The 25490-nt window shown below is 46.3% G+C and overlaps 1 protein-coding gene across 1 annotated transcript in view; it reads left to right on the top strand.

Moving 5' to 3' along the window:
- The first annotated feature begins 604 nt into the window (after positions 1 to 604).
- The window catches only part of ASIC4 (acid sensing ion channel subunit family member 4), a 557624-nt gene continuing 532738 nt past the window's right edge, over positions 605 to 25490 (top strand). The window contains exon 1 of the mRNA XM_029605013.1: positions 605 to 1262. Within this exon, the coding sequence (XP_029460873.1) occupies positions 684 to 1262 (579 nt within the window). The 5' untranslated portion in view covers positions 605 to 683. The remainder of the gene's footprint in view (positions 1263 to 25490) is intronic.

A 25490-nucleotide genomic window follows, 5' to 3' on the forward strand; every position in this document is an offset into this window, starting at 1 on the left:
AGAAGCAGAGAGCAGGTGCCTCCTCTTCTGGCTGTCCCGTCTCCGGCACTGCTCTGCCTGCATCTGACAGGAATTTTCTGCCCAGAGCGCCGGCTTTCCCCCTGATACAAACCCTGCTCCTCCATGTGTCATCGAGCGGGTAGGAGGTGCCGAAATGTGCGAGCCCCCTGCTCTGCAGGACTGGAGAGGTTATCGGCTGCCCCTCACTTTGGGAGCAGCAGTAGCCGGCGATGGCTCCCGCACGCCCATTCTAACAAGTGAGCCGGGGAGCGGTCCCTGTCTCCCTCCCTGCCCTTCGTCCGCTCTGCTCTGCCGCTGGCTCCGCTGCACCTTCAGCGTCTCCGGGCCGGGCAGGGGGTGCAGAGGGCGGGGGGCGAGGGCTCTTCCCACCCTCACAGTGGATCTTTGCTGGTGAGAGAGCCGCTCTGCTCGCCAGGGCAAGCACAGAGGCGAGAGAGGCTGTGCTTTCTATTTATATACAAAAAGAATCTCCCCCCCCCCCCCCCGCAGCAGCAGCAGCTCCCCTCCCCCTCCCCCTCTCCATCACTTTCTCTTTGCCTCTTTCTTGTTACTGTTCGGAGTCGCCTGGCAGCAGCACGGGGGGAAAAGACTCTGCTAAGTCGATCCGCACCCGCTCAGCGTCCCTGGCCAAGGCTCCCGCTCAGCCCCGCCGCCCAGCCCAGATGCCCATCGAGATCGTGTGCAAGATCAAGTTTGCCGAGGAGGATGGCAAGCAGATGCCGGCGGAGGAAGGCGAGCAGGCGAGTCTGCTGGAGGAGGAGGCGAGCCGGCCGCGCCGCAGGGACCTGGCCACCTTCGCCCGCAGCAGCAGCCTGCACGGGCTGAGCCACATCTTGCGCGCGCGGGGGCTGGGCGTCCGGCAGAGCCTGTGGGCGCTCGCCTTCCTGGCCTCGCTGGCCGCCTTCCTCTACCAGGCGGCCAGGTGCGCCCTCTTCTACCTGGAGCACCCGCACGTGACGGCGCTGGACGAGGAGGCCGCCCGGGAGATGGCCTTCCCCGCCGTCACCCTCTGCAACATCAACCGCTTCCGCCACTCGGCGCTGACCGACGCCGACATCTTCCACCTGGCCAACATGACCGGGCTGCCCCCCAAGGACCGCGACGGGCACAAGGCCACCGACCTGCTCTACCCGGCGCCCGACATGCAGGACATCGTGAACCGCACCGGGCACCAGCTGGCCGAGATGCTGAAGAGCTGCAACTTCAGCGGCGAGCCCTGCACAGCGCACAACTTCAGCGTGGTGAGTTCACCTCTGCCTCTCTCATGTGCTGGGGTCCAGCAGCGCCTGCATGTCCGGGTGCCCGGCCAGGGGGGGAGACTTCACCTCTCACCGCCTCCCTAAGTGGTCAGGGTTAGGGAGTCCTAAGCACGAGCCGCTGGAGAGCAGGGTCCAAGTTCTGAAAAGCAGACGAAGTTCAGAACCGCAGGTGCGCTCTCGGGTCTTGTGAGCAAGGAAGGGCTTTGAGAAAAGCATTTCCTCCCTCTGCATCCAGGGACAGCTGCTGCCCGTTCCCTAGCAGGCCAGAGAGAACGGGAGATATAAAGGAGCATAAAGTTTTACCTTTCCTCAAATCCAGTCTGAGCCTGATGCTGTGAGAGAGGAGAGGGGCTCTCCCTGTTCTCTCTCTCTCTGGGGGGCAGGAGAGGGATCAGCCTCTGACATCTCTCTGCTGGAGATGAGAGCTTCCCTTCTGGGAGGAGAGGTTTGGGGGTCACTCCCTGATGGAATTCATTGCCAAAGGATTTGGTTAAGGCAGTTGGTGTAACTGGGTTTAAATAAAGGTTTGGATAATTCCCGGAGAAGTCCATTAACTGCTATTAATCAAGCTGACTTGGGGAATAGCCACTGCTATTAATTGCATCAGTAGCATGGGATCTTCTTAGTGTTTGGGTACTTGCCAGGTTCTTGTGGCCTGGATTGGCCACTGTTGGAAACAGGATGCTGGGCTTGATGGACCCTTGGTCTGACCCAGCATGGCAATTTCTGTAGCAAAAGTGAGGGTACATCCCTGACATCTCTCTGGGTGAAAGGAAAGTGCTTGGTTTGGGAGGGAGAAGGGGGAGTCACAGGGGAAGGGGAGAGCAGGGAAGTTGTTACTGAGGGACAGGGTCTCCCTCTGATGTCCGTTTTAGTGCCTGAGTAGCAGTGGGTGAAGTGTGGTGTCACAATACAGGATGTGGATCCCGGCAGCAGGTTCTGGTCAGTCTCTTCCTGGGTCCTGTAAAACAGCAGGTCGGAGATCACCTCCCCCAGCCCTCCTTTGCCTGCTAAGGAAATGGCTAAGTGCTGTAATGGGGTCATTAGTTGTGCTTGCAGGGGCTTAGGAGCTGGCTGGGGGGCAGGGGCGGTGGTTTGGGTGCAGGAGGGAGCAGGGGTGCCAGTACTGTTGCTTAGTAGGGGAAGGTTTCGGGAGCAGCTTTGCAGCTGTTTCCTGTGAGGGGGGGATTTGGCTGTGAACATTAATGGAGCAGCTGATAATGGGCTCACTTCCAGATTATTAGAGAGCTGTATAATCACCTCTGCTCTTGCTGGGAAGAGTCTGGCTTTCTTGGCTGCTTTTTGCTATAGTGAGGGCTGAGCATGTCACTCAGGATTGTAGCTCGGAGCCTCCTGCTGCCCTCAGCCAGGCCCGGATTTAGGCATAGGCAGCTGCCTAATTTTGAAGGCACCAAATATCCAGGCCAAACTGGAGCCTGCTCCTGCTTGCTCTAGCTAGGGTAGTGTGCCGGCACAGCATCACTCTGCCGATGGGTGCCAAAATCTCGCAGGTGAGGCTTGCCATTTGCCAAGCACCACAAGGGTCACTCTCCTGGCAAGACATTTCTCCTGCTCTCCCGCGCAGCTCCGTTTCAGCACTCTGTTCCGAGAAGAGACTGCAGGGACGGCTGGGCACGCTCTGGCTTTTCCTGCCAGAATTTAGGAGCCATAAAGGAGAGAGGTTTCCAGTTTTACAGATGTTAGCGGGTAAATCCATCTGGTGCAGAAGGCCCGGTAATACACCAGCTGAGCCCTGAGGCTGTGCAGCCAGTGCCTGGATGAGGGATTTCAGATGAAGCCTCACACATGCATAATCCTGATTTCTGCTATTCTTTGAGGTTTTAAAATGTTGCATGTCTGCTGCAGGTGGCAGCACAGCATCTAACACATCTCCTGCAGCACTGGATCGGTGGTGAGATGCACCATTCTCCAACTCTTAATATTTGGAAGTCAGCTGGTGTGCAGCAGAGCCCGTGCTGGTTTAGGTCAGAACCCTGCCGTCCTTTGTCCCGAGTGAAAGGAAAGTGACAGGGGTTCTGAATAGTCACCTGACTCTCCAAAAGTTCTCTGTCACACCTCTGATGCTGTAGTGCGGGGTGACTTTGAATATACTGAGAATGAGAGCATGCACAAAAAACAGTAATAAATACCTTGCACTAAAACAAACCTACAAAAGGAGCATTAATATGAATACAAATAATTGAATATGAGCAACATAACAAAAAGAAATCAGCTCATATAAAGTCTCATATACAATAAATTAGCCAAAACAAAAAACTTAAAAACAGTTAATTATTTTTTAATTTATTTAAAAGTTTTTATATAACCGTCATTAAGTTATTTACCATCATAACGGTTTACAATAGGGCACATATATCAAAGAAAAAATAGATCATACTTTACATAGAGTCCGGTAACAAATACACATTAAGTACTATTTGGTTTATGACATGGAATTCACATTAATGAAATTCTCATGGGAGAGTATATGTTTTTGCTATTCAACCTGTCGGTTTGTTGACTACGATTATGTGAGGGATAAAATAATTTCCAGGTAGTATCTGGCGATTGTGTGCTGGGTGTTTATTCTGGGTGCATACCAGCACCCACAATAAAAACAGAAAAAAAAAATCAAAGCAGCATATCAAATAACCCTCAAACAAATTCCATAATCCCATTAAAATAATACCTCAATACCTATCAACCATCATTCTGTCAATAATAAAACAACAGTGCAATCCCATTATTATTTATTTAAGAATTATATAGCCCACCTATCTAGCACTGTAGGCAGGTAACAGATAAAAACATCCATAAAAAATTAGACAATACCAAAAACTCAACAACATAAAGCTTTGCTCTTCTAATTACATTAAGCTCAACAGACACACAAAATATCTGAATCAATGATGCACATATTAGTCCAATTAAACCAACAACAGCTCCTACACGGATGGTGCTTCTGTTATGTTCCGCGGCTCATGGATAGGCTCTGCGAGCTGTAGCACTCACTCGACGCTGCCAAGCTGTTGGCCCTTCTCTCGCAGCGGGATGCCACCGAACACTTGCTCCATGGCTCAGGATGATGCCATTGTCATGAACCCCCTCCAGCGCTCTTCTAGGTGTGCACGTGCTGGACCATGCAGGCTTTAAAGGGCCTGCAGTGGGAAATGCTCGCAGCGCCTCTTGATGACATCACCCATTCAGCTCTATATAGGACCTTCCAAGACTTCCTCCCTTCACTTTAGCAATGGGTTGCCTGTATCATGTATGTAATGCATGTTGCTGCTCTCCTGCATTCCTGATCCTGGTCCTGGTCCTGAGCCTGCCTCTTCTCTCCAGCCCAGCCTGCCTTGTCTCTCCACCCTTGTCTCATCAAGCCCCTGCCTTCCTTCCTCTCCATCCATGTCAATCCTTTTTCTTGCCTCTTACGCTTGCCCTAAGACTGACTACTGGATTCGACCCTTGTCTGAACTTGACCATTCTTGCCAGCAGCCTACCTCTGACCCTTGCCTGGATATTGACCTCTCTTGTTTGCTGCCTGCATCTGTCCCTAGCCTAATACTGGACCTACTCTATCACCTCTTTCCTAGAGACTCTTGCCTAAGACCTGCCGGTGCCCGGAGCTCAAGGTCTCAACCCAAGGGGAAAGGGGTTAGGACAGGTGAAGCTCCTGATCCATCTCTTCCTAGCCTAGTTCCGCCAGCTGTCGATGAGGACCTAAGGGGCTTTTCCCCTAGGTTGAGCCAACCTTACCAGAGCAGCAAGGGTCCATGAATCTTACAGTTTCACGTCATAGGAACATCACTAGAGGAATCTTTTGAAGAATTTTTACACACCAGTTATTGCAAACTGATGGTCAAACTAAGTAGAAAAATGTACAGAATAAACATATACAAATTGCAATTAAATCAAAGAGAAAATAGCTCAAAAACCTTCAAAAATAATTTAACCTATAAAATTTAAGAAAAGAAACAAATAGTAGAGGCACAGTGTAAGCAGAGGTACAGAGGCAGAAGTGTGACCAAAGGGGAGATAATACATCTGTCCAAATCACGGGAATACTGTGTCCAATTCGGGAGGCCGTCCTCTACAACGATAGAGACAGAGTGGAAGCAGCTCAGAGAAAGGCAAGGGATGCTGCATCCAAGAGTCTTCAGAGATGAGGTTTAAGGATGTGTAAACCCTAAAGGGGAGGAGAGCATTGAAATACCTCAATAAGAATACACAAAATGCAAATAAAACGAGGTCATGGTGTGAGGCGGGGTCTGCGGCAAAAGAATTCAGGAATGTTTAGGAGGATGCTTAGCCACTGGGATGTAAGGGAGAAAGCCTGGACGTGAGGTGGGAACGTTTGGGAGGCTCCTTGGCCAGAGGATTTAAAGGATCCGGTGGGGTGTGTGGTATTTGAGGTGGAAAGGCAATGGCAGGGAGCAGGTGTTATGTCAGAAGCATGCCCCTTGATTGCTTTGGACTGCTTGCAGATAATATGACATTTTTTATATTTATGTTATATTTGTTTATTGCAGTTTGTTTTCTTCTTTTATTATGAATGTTTGTATTCCTTTGTAATCTGCCTTGGACCTACTTGTGAAGGGTGAGAAATAATGCATTTTTAATAAATGCTAAATTTACATTTCTAGACTGTGTTCCTTGTACTAATGGACAACCACAAGTGGTTTAGAAAGAAAACAGTCATGCAATAATAATAAGTGCACACCGTGGATGGGTCTGCAGGCTGCTGCCTGTCACTATGTTTTCTGTTTCTTCTCCGGCAGTGGCCTGCATCTCCGTTCTCACATCTGGAGGCACAATGTTTAGGGCTTTCCTTTTCTTTAGCAGCCGGTTAATCCAGCAGTGTGTGCCTTGTGCTGTAGGTTAGGGTTCTCTCCTACCAGTGGCCCTTTCCCTCAGGGGCCATCCCAGTGCACTCTGGCCTTAGTCCAGATTTTCCGTTTCAAATCGGCACCACAGGTACCAGAATACAGTGGGACAGGATGTCAGAAAGACAAGGACAGGCCCAACGTCAGAGGCCGAGCCCATGGGGAAGGGAGGGTGCCCCAGTGGGTCCTCTGAGCCCAGTAAGTGGAGACTTGCTCTGAATGTCACTGGCGGAAAGGAGTGGAGCAGGACAAATGTGCTCAGTTCCGATCCCTGCTTCCCCAGCTACTGCAGAATTAATGTTACAGTGCTGGGAGCTGCTAATATTTGTTTTCCTGCTTACTTCCTAAACAAGCCGTCCGTGTATGATTTAAGACCTAAAACTAATATTGCAGCTCTGTGCAATACTGATGCTGAAGCGACGGGAGATCTGTACACACAGGGAAAGGAATCAGGAGCAAGCTGGCAGCTGGGTTCATTTAATGAGGTACAAGCAGAAGGCAGCAGCCATGCGGGATTAAACCTCCCTTCTCCTGGCACTGCAGCAGATTCATCTCTTTTGGGACTGCTAGGACGGAGCTGGGACAAGCAGACGGGATTTCTAACCCACTGGTGCAAACGGGTGGGAGTTTATTTTCCCTCCAGCACTGTGTGTGTGTGTCTGTGCCTGGATTTAATTACACAGTTAATGGGTTAACATGTGCAGCCAACTGTAGGAGTCCTGCCCTGGCCAGCATTAAAGGTCACAGGAGTCAACTTAACGCAATACCCCTCCTTTGACACAATACTGGGGGTGCTCAGATTTCCAGTGCAGCCACAGAACTGGCACCTATGGTAATTGTTACACTTACAGCTGGAGCAGGGCTGATGTCACCTATTAGTACAGCACAGGCAGCTGCCTAGAGTGGCAGACTGAAGGGGGCCAGAAATGCCTCACCTGTTGTCATGCCCCTGACCCCCTGTGCTGCCACCTCTCTCTCACCCCCCCCAACTTCCTAGTCTGTCCTTCCCCTTGTAGTTTTGCCCCCTTCTCCTCCAAAGCAGCAGCAACAGTAACACTCCCTCCTTGTTTATGTGGTAAATAAAATACCAGAAAGCCAAGCGCCAGCCTCCTCCTATTAGACTGCCCCTCACTTTGGTAAGAGGACTGTTCTAGACAAAAGGTGACCTTCTGAATCTCGCCAGAGCTACATAAAGGGGTCACACGAACGTCTCAGCAGTGGAGATTAGCAGCATATGATCCTTGGCTTGTTCTGAATTTGTTCAGCAGGGTCCACTCTCGAAGCGGTAAACTGAACCTGTTACGGTGATGAGTGGGGCTAGACACAAGGGATCTGTTCTTTTAGTCTCTTGTGAGTGCCAACTCCTTGACCCGCCTCCCAGCTGGGCATGCAACAGGTGAGCAGGTCATTGAGCAGTGAGGGTCGTCTTGGCGAGACTGCCAGTCAGTAGGAACTGGTGGATGTTTCCGGGAGTGATGTTAGCAAGGATTTGGAGCCAGGGAAGTCTGACGATCCGACGCACACAGGAGTGTTCAGCTGAGTGTCTGCAAGCTGTGTGTGTGATACCCTTTGCCAAACACAATGCATGGTAACTCTACTACTGAGTGTGAGGAGGCAGTTCCCCGCGTTGTCCTGGCTGCCTGATTTTATTTTTGTGCTGGCTTCTTAAGATGACTCTGAAAGGACCGAGTTGTGTCAGCGGAGGGTGATGCTTCAGCCTCTGCAACATGCTTGTCACAGGGGCTCAGAGGGAAAGAGGCAGGACTGTCCCGGGACCCCTGAGGGTGCTCAAACTCTTCCCCACTTAAGGAGGGGCTGGGCATGAGGTTCCAGGAGGTGAGATGCAGATGGAGGCCCCAGATTTTGAAGTTTATTAGGTGAGCAACATTTCCTACCCCAGTCCAGTGGGGGATTCCATGCAGCTGGCCAGTGCGCACCGGAAGATTCCCGTGGCCATCTGCATGTTTTGAATGGAAATTGCTGTGTTTATTGTGGAGTGATCGCCTTCCCGATTCTTCTGCCTTGCCACCTTGTGTTTGTAGCGTGATTGGACGAATGTAAGAGAATGGAATAATTTCATGGCCATCAAGGATATCGCTTAATGTACTTATATATGATATTACAGCACCAGGTAGCTCATAGCGAACAAAAGCCACCTCTTCCTGCTGGACACGCAGCCTCATTTAGACTGTAAACTCTGTGACCACTGAGGCGGGGCGGGGCGGGGCGAGGCGGGGCGAGGCGGGGCCACTGCTAAAGTCACCTTCCTGAAATGAGGGTAAAAGTAGGTGCTGCTTCCGTAGGCCACGTGCTGTTAGCCACAAGAAAAAGACACGCTTCTATGCTTCTGTTTAGGATGAGGGGTTGAAGGGGAGGAGAACAGCCCACATACGTGGGATTGCGAAACGTGCACCTGCTAATTTGCCCCCTATGGCGCTTGAGCGGTCAAGGACTTGGATACAGCCAGAGGAATCACATTCAGACTCTGCTGCAACTTCAGTGCATTCATTTACAGTGCCACACTCAACAAAATCAGGATTGGCAAACACAAAGACTACTCTCGAATCTCAGCTAGCCAAGCACTTCCCAGAGGTCTGGCCACCTTCACAGTATCTCTTAGGCACTTCCCAGAAGTCTCTCTACTTTCACAGTATCTCTTAGGCACTTCCCAGAACTCTCTCTACCTTCACAGTATCTCTTAGGCACTTCCCAGAACTCTCCCTACCTTCACAGTATATCTTAGGCACTTCCCAGAACTCTCCATACCTTCACAGTATCTCTTAGGCACTTCCCAGAACTCTCTCTACCTTCACAGCATCTCTTAGGCATGTCCCAGAACTCTCCCTACCTTCACAGTATATCTTAGGCACGTCCCAGAACTCTCCCTACCTTCACAGTATATCTTAGGTACTTCCCAGAAGTCTCCCACCTTCACAGTATCTCTTAGGCATTTCCCAGAGCTCTCCCTACCTTCACAGTATCTCTTAGGCATTTCCCAGAGCTCTCTCTACCTTCACAGCATCTCTTAGGCACGTCCCAGAACTCTCCCTACCTTCACAGTATATCTTAGGTACTTCCCAGAAGTCTCCCACCTTCACAGTATCTCTTAGGCATTTCCCAGAGCTCTCCCTACCTTCACAGTATCTCTTAGGCATTTCCCAGAGCTCTCCCTACCTTCACAGTATCTCTTAGGCACGTCCCAGAACTCTCCCTACCTTCACAGTATCTCTTAGGCACTTCCCAGAAGTCTCTCTACTTTCACATTATCTCTTAGGCACTTCCCAGAAGTCTGCCCACCTTCACAGTATCTCTTAGGCATTTCCCAGAGCTCTCCCTACCTTCACAGTATCTCTTAGGCACTTCCCAGAACTCTCCATACCTTCACAGTATCTCTTAGGCACTTCCCAGAACTATCCATACCTTCACAATATCTCTTAGGCACTTCCCAGAACTCTCCATACCTTCACAGTATCTCTTAGGCACTTCCCAGTAGTCTCCCACCTTCACAGTATCTCTTAGGTACTTCCCAGAACTCTCCCTACCTTCACAGTATCTCTTAGGCACTTCCCAGAAGTCTCCCACCTTCACAGTATCTCTTAGGCACTTCCCAGAACTCTCCATACCTTCACAATATCTCTTAGGCACTTCCCAGAACTCTCCATACCTTCTCAGTTTATCTTAGGCACTTCCCAGAAGTCTGCCCACCTTCACAGTATCTCTTAGGCACTTCCCAGAACTCTCCATACCTTCACAGTAGCTCTTAGGCACTTCTCAGAAGTCTCCCTACCTTCTCAGTTTATCTTAGGTACTTCCCAGAAGTCTGCCCACCTTCACAGTATCTCTTAGGCACTTCCCAGAAGTCTCCCTACCTTCACAGTATCTCTTAGGCACTTCCCAGAAATCTCCCTACCTTGGTTCAGGAACCAACAAGAGAGTAAGCTATTTTAGATTTAATTCTTAGTGGAACGCAAGATTTGGTGAAAGAAGTAACGGTGGTGGGGCCACTTGGCAACAGTGATCATAACATGATCAAATTTAAACTAATAACTGGAAGGGGGACAATAAGTAAATCTGCAGCTCTAACACTAAATTTTAAAAAGGGAATCTTTGATAAAATGAGGAAAATAGTTAGAAAAAAACTGAAAGGTGCAGCTGCAAAGGTTAAAAGTGTTCAACAGGCTTGGACATTGTTTAAAAATACAATCCTAGAGGCGCAGTCCATATGTATTCCACGCATTAAGAAAGGTGGAAGGAAAGCAAAACGATTACCATCATGGTTAAAAGGTGAGGTGAAAGAGGCTATTTTAGCCCAAAAAAATCCTTCAAAAATTGGAATAAGGATCCATCTGAAGAAAATAGGATAAAACATAAGCATTGTCAAGGTAAGTGTAAAACATTGATAAGACAGGCAAAGACAGACAAAGAGAGAATTTGAAATGAAGTTGGCCATAGAGGCAAAAACTCATAATAAAAACTTTTTAAAATATATCCAAAGCAAGAAACCTGTGAGGGAGTCGGTTGGACCATTAGATGACAGAGGGGTTAAAGGGGCTCTTAGGGAAGATAAGGCCATTGCAGAAAGACTAAATTAATTCTTTGCTTCCGTATTTACTAATGAGGATGTTGGGGAGATACCAGTTCCGGAGATGGTTTTCAGAGGTGATGAGTCAGACGAACTGAACAAAATCACTGTGAACCTGGAAGATGTAGTAGGCCAGATTGACAAACTAAAGAGTAACAAATCACCTGGACCAGATGGTATGCATCCTAGGGTTCTGAAGGAACTAAAAAATGAAATTTCTGATCTATTAGTTAAAATTTGTAACCTATCATTAAAATCATCCACTGTACCTGAAGACTGGAGGGTGGCCAGTGTAACCCCAATATTTAAAAAAGGCTCCAGGGGCGATCAGGGTAACTATAGACCAGTGAGCCTGACTTCAGTGCCGGGAAAAATAGTGGAAACTATTCTCAGGATCAAAATCGTAGAGCATATAGAAAGACAGGATTTAATGGGACACAGTCAACATGGATTTACCCAAGGGAAGTCTTGCCTAACAAATCTGCTTCATTTTTTGAAGGGGTTAATAAACATGTGGATAAAGGTGAACCGGTAGATGTAGTGTATTTGGATTTTCAGAAGGCGTTTGACAAACTCCCTCATGAGAGGCTTCTACGAAAACTAAAAAGTCATGGGATAGGAGGCGATGTCCTTTCGTGGATTACAAACTGGTTAAAAGACAGGAAACAGAGAGTAGGATTAAATGGTCAATTTTCTCAATGGAAAAGGGTAAGCAGTGGAGTGCCTCAGGGATCTGTATTGGGATCGGTGCTTTTCAATATATTTATAAATGATCTGGAAAGGAATACGACGAGTGAGGTTATCAAATTTGTGGATGATACACAATTATTCAGAGTAGTTAAATCACAAGCAGACTGTGATACATTACTGGAGGACCTTGCAAGACTGGAAGATTGGGCATCCAAATGACAGATGAAATTTAATGTGGACAAGTGCAAGGTGTTGCACATAGGGAAAAATAACCCTTGCTGTAGTTACACGATGTTAGGTTCCATATTAGGAGCTACCACCCAGGAAAAAGATCTAGGCATCATAGTGGATAATACTTTAAAATCGTCGGCTCAGTGTGCTGCAGCAGTCAAAAAAGCAAACATAATGTTAGGAATTATTAGGAAAGGAATGGTTAATAGAACGGAAAATGTCATAATGCCTCTGTATCGCTCCATGGTGAGACCACACCTTGAATACTGTGTATAGTTCTGGTCGCCGCATCTCGAAAAAGATAATAGTTGCGATGGAGAAGGTAGAGAGAAGGGCAGCCAAAATGATAAAGGGGATGGATCAGCTCCCCTATGAGGAAAGGCTGAAGAGGTTAGGGCTGTTCAGCTTGGAGAAGAGACGGCTAAGGGGGGATATGATAGAGGTCTTTAAGATCATGAGAGGTCTTGAATGAGTAGATGTTTTACATACAAATAAAATAATCATTTTATTTGTATGTAAAACATGATATTATTTTATGGTTTACTATCTGTACTGCCGGTTATCGTATATACCTGTTATCTGTAAAGCCTGTTGCTAATTTTTGTTAATTGTAAACCGCGGTGACGTATCTTTTTATGTATTGCGGTATATAAAAACCCCTAAATAAATAAATAAATAAATAAATAAATAAATGTGACTCGGTTATTTACACTTTCGAATAATAGAAGGACTAGGGGGCATTCCATGAAGTTAGCAAGTAACACATTTAAGACTAATCGGAGAAAATTCTTTTTCACTCAACGCACAGTAAATCTCTGGAGTTTGTTGCCAGAGGATGTGGTTAGTGCAGTTAGTGTAGCTGGGTTCAAAAAAGGTTTGGATAAGTTCTTGGAGGAGAAGTCCATTAACTGCTATTAATCAATTTTACTTAGGGAATAGCCACTGCTATTAATTGCATCAGTAGCATGGGATCTTCTTAGTGTTTGGGTAATTGCCAGGTTCTTGTGGCCTGGTTTTGGCCTCTGTTGGAAACAGGATGCTGGGCTTGATGGACCCTTGGTCTTACCCAGCATGGCATGTTCTTATGTTCACAGTATCTCTTAGGCACTTCCCAGAAGTCTCCCTACCTTCACAGTATCTCTTAGGCACTTCCAAGAAGTCTGCCCACTTTCACAATATCTTTTAAGCAAGCAAATTTCTACAATTTTGAAATCAGGATTCTTCTGTTAGGGTGAGGGTTTAGCTGTATTACCAGGCCCAAAGGGACCCATTTTCAAAATATTAAACAGTTCTTTAAGGTTTCTACAAGAAAAGAAACAATGGGACAGTTCTTTATGCTTCTTAAGTAAATGAATGAGGAATTGAGACCTACTCTTATATCCAATAGGTCTCTCTCACCTTTAAAAACCAGGCTGGATCATAGAAGGACCTCCTATCATACTTTGCAAATGGTATCATAATACGTGGTCAGTGAAAACAGTCTGGTGGACAGTCTACCTTATCCCTTTGACCTGGGGAAGGATAAACTTCCTAACCCTGCTCTAAGGGTTCCTTTGAAACCATCACCAACCCGCTGAGAAAACACCTCCAGAGGGAATGGGCCATGTACATCACTCACTACATACTCTACTCCCACTGCCTCTTCACACAGCTGGAACCTGTGGAGAGTTACGCTATGGTGACGCCTAATAAGCCCAACTTAACAAATTTATATCCTGCCTTTCCAAGTGGCTCAAACAAGGTATCAGCATTAAAGCAAGTTTGCTGATTATAAATGGTACTTTCCATAGATAACAGGACGAATTAGCCATGACATGTAGATGACATTGTTACACGCGCCACCTGCGGCAACCCGCAGCGTGGCCCTCTCACCTTCTCAGACGGATTCCAAGGCCTGGCTCCTCTTCTCTGGCGGTGAAGGGCTGCCAGCTCCGACCTTGGGTTCCCTCCAGTGCCTCCGGTCCTGCCTCACTACCCAGTTTGCCAGCCAAAATGTCCCTGCTCATCGGGCCTCTCCGCATGGCCCTCGAAGAGATGCCACCATCAGCGCCGCGTCCCCTCCTAGGCGCGCGGCATCTCTAGTTCTTTCAAAGGGCCCGTGGCGGGAACCTGGCCGTGGACCCAGATGCTGATGTCAGACTATTCAGCGTATAAAGGCTCAGGCCTCGCTCAGTAGTATTGCCTTTGCAACAGGTCTCCTCGTATTCCGAGTACTTGTTGCTGATCCCCGAATTGTGTCTTCGTGGTGTTCCTGTTTCTTGTGATTTTTGGTTCCTGTTCTCCTTGTTCCTGTTCGTCTATATGTTGGACTGATTCTTGGATTTGACTACCACTATGCCTGACTATTCTTCAGCTTCTCTCCAGCCCCCGGACCTCCGCTCCGCCTGACTATTCTTCATATTCTCTCCAGCCCCGGACCTCCGCTATGCCTGACTACTCTTCAGCTTCTCTCCATCCCTGGACCTTTGCCACGCCTGACCATGCCTGCCTTCTCTGTGCCCTGACCATTGCCTTGATTAACTATGCCTGCCTTCTCCGTGCCCTGACTATTGCTTTGATTGACTACGCCTGCCTTCTCCATGCCCTGACTCTTGCTACGAACGACTACGCTATAGACTCTCCTGTGTCCAGAGTATACAATGCTTACCACAACTTCTACTTGCCACCGGCTTTGATCCTAGCCTATAAGTGACGCCTCTACTTGCCTATCTCTCTGGACGTGACTTACGAGGCTCAGGCCTCTCCTTGCTTGGGCGCCACCAGCTACCTACTGTTCCATTGGCACCCAAGTTCCCATACCAAATCCAGTCCAGGATAGGACTACGCTATCTACTGGCTGCTCTCTCTGGGCTGAACTACCTTCCATCCTTAGTTAACACTGAGGCCCACCTAAGTCCTGCTGGCCCCGGTACCCAAAGGCTCAACCCGAGGGGAATGAGGGCTGGTATAGGTAAAGCTCCAGTGGCCTCTAGCTTCAGCCCACTTCACCTGCTGACGGTGGGGACCCGTAGCCCCCTGCCTCCGGGTAGCATCAACCCACCTCAGCCCAAGGGTCCACCTCCAACGCAACAGGTGTGTATTGACGACCAAATAACATCTTTGCAGATGTCTTCAAGAGGTACCTCTCGGAGATGAGCAATGAAGATACCATAGTTCTTACCTGATGAGCTTTAACTTGAGTCTGTAATTTGTAGGACTGATGATGCGTAGCTGTGCTGAATGCAGTCCGCAGTTTATTTATTTAAAATTTCTTGTGGACTGCTTAAATTAAATCAATTGTACTAAGCGGTGAACAATGCAAAATATACATTTTAAAACTCTAAAACAAGGACAAACATACAAATCAAATCCCACTTTCCAAGTGAAGAATTTGAGTGAAGTCATTTCTAATGGTTTGAAGGGCAGCTTTATCAATTGAGAGAGGACAACATTGAGGTCCTATGAAACTGGAGGTTTAGCATGCCATAAACCTTTCAAAAAGTTTGAACCCAATGGATGAGTTGAAATGGGTTTTTCGCCAGCTGTTAAATGGTAATCTACTGTGGCATTAAGTTATATTCTCACACAGTATATAGCAAGGCCCAACTCAGAGATAAAAAGCAAATAGGTCAGTAATTGTGCTTCAAGAAACAGTCCAGATCATTCTGGTGCCATCATCTGAAAATCTTTTCCATTTAAAACTATAGGCTTTCCTAGTGGATGGTTTTCTGGCTGAAACTATGATGTCTTCAATCTCCTTTGGTAAAGAGAGATCCAAAATTATTGAGTGTTCAACATTCAAACCGTCAGGTTGAGGGATGGAAAGTTCAGATGAAACAGAGTACCTTCATTCTGATTTAACAAGGCAGGGGCTGCTGAAAAGCTATATGAGATATGCACACCATATCTGCCCAGGTCACACTGGCACCATGAGGATCAGACAAGCTCAGTCCTGTAGCTCTTTCTGCACTGACCTAGCAATCAGCAGTATCAGCGGAAAAGTGTACATGAGGTCTGTATTCCAACTGAGCATAAAAGCATCTTGAGCTAATTTGAGTTTGCTGGGAAGAATAGTTTGCTGTTGATTCTCATAGCAACTACTCATGTGGCTGGAAAACTCTGCTGAGTTGATCCACCAGTGTGTTGGAGATCTCTGGAAGATACATGGCCTGTAGGACAGCCTGGTGTCTGTCTGCTTGTTGCTAGATTTTCATCGCTTCCGGGCAGAGTGTCCATGATCCTGTGCCTCCTTGTTTGCTGACATAGAACATGGCAACTTGGTAGTTGGTTTGTATCAAAATGTTCTTCCCACTGAGAAGATGGGGAAAATCACTAGGGTGTATCTGATTTCCCTCATCTCTAGTAGATTTATCTGAAAGTGACATTCCTCGAGAGACCAAGATCCTTGCATTCAACAATAGCCTGTATGAGTGCCCCATCCCTTGTGGAAGCATCTGATCTTAAGGTTATTTGATAGGAAAGAGTGTGAAGTGGAGCTCCCTTTTGAAGAATGTGGAATTCAACCACCAGCGAAACTCTTGATCCATGTCCCTGTATACTTGTAGTATGACTGTCAACGGTTGAATTAGCTTATCCATTGAGCACACAGGCCCCACTGCAGATGAAGAATATGGAGGCAGATTAGTGGAACTATTATACATGAATAGCTGCCACCATATGGCCAGTGACAATGAGTATCACTCTGGCTGTTGAGCGCTGCAAGGTGAGTAGCTTGTAAATGAGCAATCTCATAGTGTTCATTCGTTCTTATTCTTATGATAGAAAAGCTGTCTCCTGCAGTGAATCTATCCATGCTCAGATAAACTTTATTTTCTGAGTCGGTACTAGTTTGACTTCTTGAAATTAACCTGAAATCTCAAATTCTGCAGAAGTTGAAGTCTTTTGCAGGGAAAGTAACACATCCTCCTGGGAGCTGCTGTGACTAACCAATCATCCAGGTATGGAAAGACTTGGACAGACTCCTTGATACCATATTACCACAGGGCATTTGGTGAAGACTCTCAGAGCTGCTGCTGACAGGCCAAAAGGGAGTATCCTGTATTGATAATGGGAAGAGTCCACCATGAAGCGAAGGTAGTGCCAGTGAGAGGGATGGATGAGTATATAAGTATATGCCTTCTTCAGGTCAAGAGAATTGTGCTGAGGGAATTCATTTTGAATTTCTCTCGGAGTAAATGTTTGTTCAGTTTTCTCAAATCCAGAATGGGTCTCAGTCCCACCGATTTTGGGGGGATGAAAAATACTGGGAGTAGAAATCCTATCCATGGTGGGGCACAAGGACTGGTTGTATCACTCATTATTGAAGAGGAGACTCCACTTCCAGTTTGAGTTTTGTCAAGTGAGATGGATCTGGTTTGAGGATCAAACAATGAGAAAGAGATGGCAGCTGGGAGAAATGCAAACAATACCCAAATTCCACAGTCTTGATGACCCAGAGGTCCTATGTGATCTGACACCACTCTTCCAGGTAAGATTGTATTCTGCATCCCACCGGAGAATTTGGAAGCATCAAACACTAGGCCCAGGTTTTGGTTGGGCTGGTTGTGCTGACTTAGGCTGATGCTATTCCCTTTGATGAGGTCTAGCCAGAAGTTGCTGCTGTTGCTGAGCCAGTACTGTTGTTAAGATCAGAAAAGGCATATCTGAAAATACGGTCTCTTATAAGAGAAGAAGGAGCATCTGAAAGAAGAAGGGTGCTTGTTTCCCACTGAGATATTGGACCACCACATTCTGTTCTTTTATCTGAGTAACTGTTTCTCTGAACTTGTCTCTGAAGAGGTGCTCTTCCAGACAAGGTACATCCGTCAACTTTTCACAAACATCATCATGAATGTGCTAACTCTCAGCCAGGTCAAATGCCGAGCCCTTGTGGAGGCAGATGAGGTATGCGATATACCATCAAATGATTCGTAAACAGAGCAAAGATGCCGTATGCACCTTTCTGCATCTGGATAAGGTTGAGGAGGATCATTTCCTCCTTTCGTGTGTGGAAGGAAAGGTTTAAGCTTTTGCATGCAGTCATGCAGATAAAACACCACATAAAATTAGTGGATAGAAATAGGAGCAGTTAGCATTGAGCTCTGAAAAATGTTTTTCCTAAAATTGTCAAGAAGCCTGGGGTCATTCCCTTGAGGTGAATTCAAATATATTCTTGTCTTGCTTTGTCAGCACGGATTCCATGTCAGCGGAGTGATGAGGTATCTGTAACAGTCCAAACCCAGGTGACTTTTGTACTGTGTACTTGAGATCCAATTTTCTTGCTGTCAGAAGACAGGTTATAAGAATATCCTACATTCTCATTTGTACTGTAATTGATTAAGAATGTTGTGAACTGGAAAAGCCGCTGGTTCTGATGGAGTTTCCAGGATTTGTAGAAGACCAAGAACCTCTAAATGAGGATCTTTGTCTTTACATTCATTTGCGCCAAATGTGTTGCCCATCTTTTCTATAAATTTAGAGTAAGTGAGGTCTTCCAGGGGAGAGGTATGCTCTGGAGGATCCAGAAGCAGAACTAAAACTATCCTGACCACCCTGCACTGTTCGATCTAAGTTCAGAAAACCACCGTACTGTACGAAACAAACAGTCTCAAAAAACACAATCTATACATTTAAATACTAACTAATATTGCGATGGAGAAGGTACAGAGAAGGGCTACCAAAATGATAAGGGGAATGGAACAGCTCCCCTATGAGGAAAGACTAAAGAGGTTAGGACTTTTCAGCTTGGAGAAGAGACGGCTGAGGGGGGATATGATAGAGGTGTTTAAAATCATGAGAGGTCTAGAACGGGTAGATGTGAATCGGTTATTTACTCTTTCGGATAATAGAAAGACTAGGGGGCACTCCATGAAGTTAGCATGTGGCACATTTAAAACTAATCGGAGAAAGTTCTTTTTCACTCAACGCACAATTAAACTCTGGAATTTGTTGCCAGAGGATGTGGTTAGTGCAGTTAGTATAACTGTGTTTAAAAAAGGATTGGATAAGTTCTTGGAAGAGAAGACCATTACCTGCTATTAATTAAGTTGACTTAGAAAATAGCCACTGCTATTAGTAGCAACGGTAACATGGAATAGACTTAGTTTTTGGGTACTGCCAGGTTCTTATGGCCTGGATTGGCCACTGTTGGAAACAGGATGCTGGGCTTGATGGACCCTTGGTCTGACCCAGTATGGCATGTTCTTATGTTCTTATCTAATGTATTCATAATATCACATCATGTATCTCATTTCAAAAAATATTTTGTTAAAAATATTATAGCAAAATTCAGTTGAGACCAAAAATTCACTAAAATCATTAATTTTTCATACTATCCCAATACATAAAACCATACAAAATCCCTAACATTCACACCACACATCCACCTCATTCATTCAATAAATTATACTTCCAATAATTAAACACAACAATAATCTTCCAATATGTTGCTAATAGCAGCATGTGAGCAATGGTTACAGGAGATCCTCGGTATTATTATCATTAGAAAGACTTTGGCAGTTATTAAATAGTTCCAAACTGGCTGATACTTAACTTATGGAGTACAACAATCATATTTCTGAAAACAGGAAGGTTGTCCACTAAAACCAACAAGCTTGCACCATAAACACCGGGGAGGAACATTTTCACACTCCAATGATTGAAATAGTGGCTATAGACCACTATGCCTCATCGTTCAATATTTCGACCATCCTAATGTTATTTGAATCTTTTTCCCAATGCTGTGGCTCACAATTTGCTTTTCAAAAATAGTCTCAGTCATCTTCCATTGGCAATTGCCATCATAATACTGCCATGCTGCGGTTGTACTTCTCCGGTGTAACCAAGTGTTCCCTTCAATATTCCTCCATTGTAACCAAGTGTCTGCTTGAATATTCCTCCGATATATCATAAATGTCCCGATGCTGCAGTGTTTTGGCACTCCTGTGTGCCTACATCAGGGCAATATCTTTAACGAAAGTCTCTTCAATATGGCATCCCAAGCTGTATATCATTCGTACATTAAATGTATAGATTGTGTTTATTGAGATTGTTCATTTCATACAGTATTGTGGATCCAGAAGCAGTTCAGAATATATTCTTATTGAATCTTCTTCAGACCCTAAGGGCATACGCACACTAATCCAAAATCACAAGGATGAAGAGGTTGAATTGGGAGGTTCTCCTAGCTATGTCTGAGGAGAGAAACCCTGGTCTGTCACCTCTGAATGACTTCACTCCACTGGAGTCAAGTGGGATGATGAAGGACCGCTGAGGAGGATTCTGATGATGTATTCACCCTAATAAGAGAGATTGGGTTCCTGCCTGTGAGATAACCATAGCAGTGCTGGAGAGGAGAGGATGGAAAGTACTTTGAGTCTACTTAGTTGTAGAGTTAAAGAACTTTTTGCCAAATTCACTATCTGATCAAGCAACTGGCTTAACTTTTGACCAGGAGTGGGTGGTGGAATATCTTCTTCGGAGATGAGAAAGGGCTCCTGATCCTGAATAGGAGGCTTATTTGAGGTAAGTGGTACCAAAAACATAATGGGCCCAGTGCTTCCAAGCATAACGTCTCTGCAAATAGCTTTGATGGGGTAAGGGCTCTGGTAATGGGAGGTGGCAGAGGCAGGAGATCTCCTCCTGGGCCAGGTGTAGGACGACCAGCAAATAGTTGGGTTGGCATATTTGGACGGTGCTGGAGACATATGCTGAGTGCATTAAGACCTTTGATGAAGAATACTTCAAGTGAGTCGAGTGACTTTGCTTTGGATTTGTTGATTCGGTGCCAGTTGTTTTGATTCCCCTGTGGAGTGATGCTGCTTCTTCTTTGATGCACAGTCGTCAGCACTGCTGGACCCCGAGGCGACAGCCTGCTGTGCCGATGAGGGAGTTTTTGAGGAGCATGCTCATCTTTTGTCCCGGCGAGGCAGACGATGGTGCACCGCGGGAGGAGGATCGACTGCGGCTTCTGCGAGACTTACGCAGTTCCTCCATCTTGTAAGCCCTGGATCATTGAGAGCATGAGGACATTCGTCTGCAAGCATAGCTGTTCACTTGATTATAGAAGGATTAAGGCAGTGATAGCACAAGTCACTGTATTGGTGAGGGACATTACCCTACTGCAGTACAGTTCTTAAATCTGCCCATCCTGGAATTTTTCTAGCCATACATCTTTGAGCAAGCAGTGTTTTTTTTTTTTTTGGAACACTGAAAAGTGATGATGGGGGTGCTGCAGGGGCAGCGAGGCAACTAAAATCTGAAGAAAACAAATGAAAATTTAAAGATATTAAGGATTTTTGAGAAAAATTCTCTGTAGAGGCTTGAGTGCATAGCTGTATTTGTGCTAGGACAAAAAATGACTGAGGAGGCTCCCCAGGCAGTGCCTTGCAGGTATTTGAATGCCCCTAGTGTCACCTGTCCTCTGGGGCATAGATTTCTGAAGTCATCTTCCTGCACGTGCTCAGTAAAGCTAAAAGCTCTAATAGCTAGGAGAACCAAATTTGCTGCTGCCAGATGGCGTCACCCGTATGTCTTTGCTAATTCAGCCTGCTTACCAACAGAAAAATCAGCATACTCGCATACATGTGCACATATTCTGCACCCGCTCATCTCAAAGGGAAACAACACAAGAAGTCATGAAGATCTGTGCTCACCTCCTGTGTACTCAGCCACTTCCTCCCTCCAGCTCCGCCCACTTCCTGTGTCTTCCTCTCTATAACCCTCCCCCACCTCCAGCCCTTGCTTCCCTCCATCTCTGCCCACTTCCTGTGTTTTCCTTCCGCCAGGCTCTCTGAGGGATGGCTTCATGTAGCTCGGCCAGCAGCACTTCTCTCAAGCACACAAACACCAAACACCGGGCCAGTCTTCAGGAACAGTCAGATGCTGCCTATCCGGTCAGCAGTCAGGAGGGACGTCTTGTCTGTTTTTTCGATATGTGCAGATCAGTATTCAAAAGAGTTTGTCCCTTCAACTTCTAAATTAGTTGGACAACCCCTGAGATTTGAATTCTCCACCCCTGTCTCAGGTGAAAAATGTTACTCGGTGGAGACATTTACTTAGCTAAAACTTAGCCAGATAAAAGTAGCAGGGCCAGGACCCAGCTAAAATCTATCCAGCTAGCATTAATCTTCAGCAGTAGCCGGATAAATTTAGCTAGGTAGGTCTGGTCGGAAAAATCTCTGCCCTAAAGCTAACTTTACCTGGCTATATTCAGCGGCAGAGTTTCACTCAGTAACCAGGTAAAGGTACCTGGGGGGTACCTTTACCCCCCTCTCACCAACCCGCTCTTACCTGGGGGGTGCTCCCCCTCTCACCGACCCGCTCTTACCTGGGGGTACTCCCCCTCTCACCAACCCACTCTTACCTGGGGGATACGACTTCCCCTCTCACCGACCTCAGCGGGTGCAAAAGCACAAAAGGGAGAGGTTATAAGTAACAGATTTCACGTAGACAGGAATCAGAGGAAGCTTAACTCTGGGGGAAGGAAACTTCCTGAACAAATTACTTAGGGTCCATTTTCAGCCGCTGACTGGCCAGGAAAGTTAAGCAGATAAACTTTTCGGAGCAATGCCTGCACCACTGAATATCCCTGTGTATCTTAAAGTTAGCTGGATACATTTATCCGGCAGCCCTAAAGTTATCTCAGCCAGATAGCGCTGGAAATCACCATTCATCCAGGTTATTTAGCCAGATAACCGGCTCCTCCCTGGGATGCCCTTGCCCTGCCCCCGAGCTAGCCAGATAACTTATTGTTTGGATAAAATCTCAGAGCAGGTCAGAACAGTGGGATTTTCATATACAAACTTAGCTGGACAAACAGCGCTGAATATGGACCTCTTAGGCTTGAATTGTCAAATCAAACTGTGGGAAAGGAATAAGGATTTCTGGCTGTTGAATGGAAATAAAAACACTGGAAGGGCCCAGTAACCCTCACAGGCTATGCAAAAGTGCACGCAGAGAAAAGCCACTCACCAGCAAAAAGAAGAAAAAACACCAGCACAATACAATGCAACTCCTGGCTCCCCTACATAACCCCAGAGAACAGTGTTTGGCCCCCAAAACTCCCAAGCAGCTGCTTCCTTCATTAGTGCTAAGGAAGATTTCAAGCTGAGTCCCTTCCCGAGGCAGCACTGGTCCATAACTCCTCACACGTCCAGTTGCATGATCGCGCTCCCATCCCACGCATGCGACCAGTTGCGCTTCCTGGATCCTGTCCCACGCATCCCGTACACTGTGATTTCAGAGAAGATCATCAACAAGAAAAGGAATTAGTGGCAACTGCCAGTTCCTGTGGCAGAATTGTGACTAATTCCCTGGGCTCCCGCCAAGCACATGGCAATACTTCCCACAGCTCGGAAACCTCGTTATTCTAATCCCTGCGGCTGGCTGGGTGTTACGGGTCGGGACTGTTCTCACGTAGCGGTGTCACAGAACTCAGCAAGAATTCTTCCTATAAGGTAAAACGTCTCTGCACTCTGCATCAGATGAGTCCCTGGAAAACAGCAGCAGGAAAGGATGAGAGGGGAGCATCTGACATGAGTGAGAGTATCTGCAAGTGGAGAGCAGAGGGGCATCTCTCCAGCAGGAACTTAAAGTAATCGATGAGGGGAGGGAAGAGGAATAAGAGAGGAGGGCAGGCCCAGGAGACTGGGGCATGCTCACAGTGCAGACACTCAGAGACAGAGCTGGGATTAGAAGCGAGGCACAGGCAGATCAACTGACTTTCCTGGGATGAAGCAGGATCGGAGGCAGAGCTGGGATTAGAACTGAGATATGGAGCGAGAAAGTGATTCTCTGCAGACAGGCAGTTCATTGAGTCGCACAGGGTCTACACTGAGTCAGAGCCTCCTCTCCTGCCCTTCAATACCACTCAGTCCCCGTGCACAAAGAGCCATTTTTAGGCTCCAAGGTCATTCTGTACCCATTCAGTCAATGATCTCCCATCAGGGTCCTCTTCACCACAGGTAAGAGCAGGTTTATATTTTTTATTTTGTTCAGGGATGAATAAAGCCATCTCATTTGAGTTACAAAGTCGAGGGTGAGATCAAGGCACCTTTTCCTGCCCTCCTCATAACCATGGATGTCTGCAAAGAGTTGTTGGGAACACTTCTCACCCAGTGGGCATGAAGCATCATGTCAAGATGAGTGTGAGATACAACTTTCAGTTATCACAACAAAATGCAGCAATTGAGTCCCCTATGAAAAGGGACAGGACGTCTAGAGCTCATGCCTCTGGACCCCCTAGACATGACTCTCAGACTCTAGACCTTTTTATGCTGAAGCATTATCAGAAAATTATGCACCAGTCTCACATCTACATGACTCAATCCTTGCTTGCAATGCTCGAAGGAGCAAAGAATTCGCTGATTTCTCCCTCAAAAGAAGCAGGGAGCATCACATAATAGAAACCAGCGAGAAGCGTCTGTCTATGCGACCTGTGATACTTTTGAAATGGCATCGTGAATGTCTGCCATGGTCACTGAGGCCCTCAAGCTCTCATGGTTGTGGGCCTCAGACTTTTGTAAGGATGCACAAAACAGGCTCAAAGACATAATAATAATAATAGTATTATTATTATTCCAATTTATTCCAATGTTATGCTTTCCAATAAAAAACATTCAAAGTGTACCATAGCAGATAAATCAGTTCCTTACACAAACTTAATTAAACAAACTGACCAAACCTTTACTACCTACATATTTCTTAATCAAACAATAAAATTAATACAATAATTACACACAAAATCAACAAAAATGTTAAAACCAGAATAACTAATCCCTAACCAGGCTGACCCCGAAGAAGTAAGATAAATGTTTTACAATTCAGAAACATTAGTAGAATGACTAAAACAGCCAACAAAATTCAAGTAATAGATAACCAATCTTGATTAATAAAACCTTTGTGAAAGTTTTTCAGATATGTTAGTCATAGAAGGAAGTACAAAAGTGGCATTGAGAGACTCAGAGGAGAATGGGAGGAATATATAGAGGCTGATGAGAGAAAAGCAAAATTGCTTAACAAATATTTCTGTTTGGTGTTCACTGTGGAAGGGCCTGGAGCAGGACCACATAAAACAAACACAAATAAGATTGGAAGTGAGGTAAACTTCAAATGATTTTCAGATCAATGTGTTCATGAGGAGCTAACTAAACTTAAAGTAGCTAAAGCAGTGAGGCTGCATGGGTACATCTGAGGGTACTAAGGGAACTTAGAGAGGTCCTGGCAGCCCCGCTGGCTGATCTTTAGAGTCTGGTGTAGTTCTGGAAGACAGGAGACAGGTGCATGTGCTTCCTATTCATAACAGTGGAGGAGGAGCCAGGGAACTACAGGCCAGTCAGTCTGACCTCTGTGGTGGGAAACTAATGGAGTCGCTGATAAAACAGAGGAGAGCGCAGTTTCTGGAATCCAATGGCTTGCAAGATCCGAGGCAGCAGGGCGTTACCAGAGGGAAATCTTGTCACATGAATCTGATCAATTTGTTTGAGAGAGTGACCGGAGAGTTAGATCAAGGGAGAACGCTAGATGTAGTGTATTTGGATTTCAATAAGACCCCTTGACACTGTTCTGTATAAGTAACTTATCTATAAGTGACTGAATGTGTTAGAAAGTGATTGAGTGGGAAGCAACAAAGGATAGGAGTGAATGGAGTTTAGTCTGGGGGGAGGGCATTAGTAGCAGTGAGCCTCGGGGGTCACTCCTTGGACCGGTTCTTTTCAAAGATTTTTGTGAGTGACATTGCAGATGGATTGTCAGGGAAGGTTTGTCTTTTTACCGATGATACCAAAATGTGCAACAGGATAGACAGGTAAGTGTGGAAGACATGGAGGGGGGATCTAGCGAAGATCA

The sequence above is a fragment of the Rhinatrema bivittatum genome, chromosome 6 (assembly GCF_901001135.1).
Source record: "Rhinatrema bivittatum chromosome 6, aRhiBiv1.1, whole genome shotgun sequence".
Lineage (NCBI taxonomy): Eukaryota > Metazoa > Chordata > Amphibia > Gymnophiona > Rhinatrematidae > Rhinatrema > Rhinatrema bivittatum.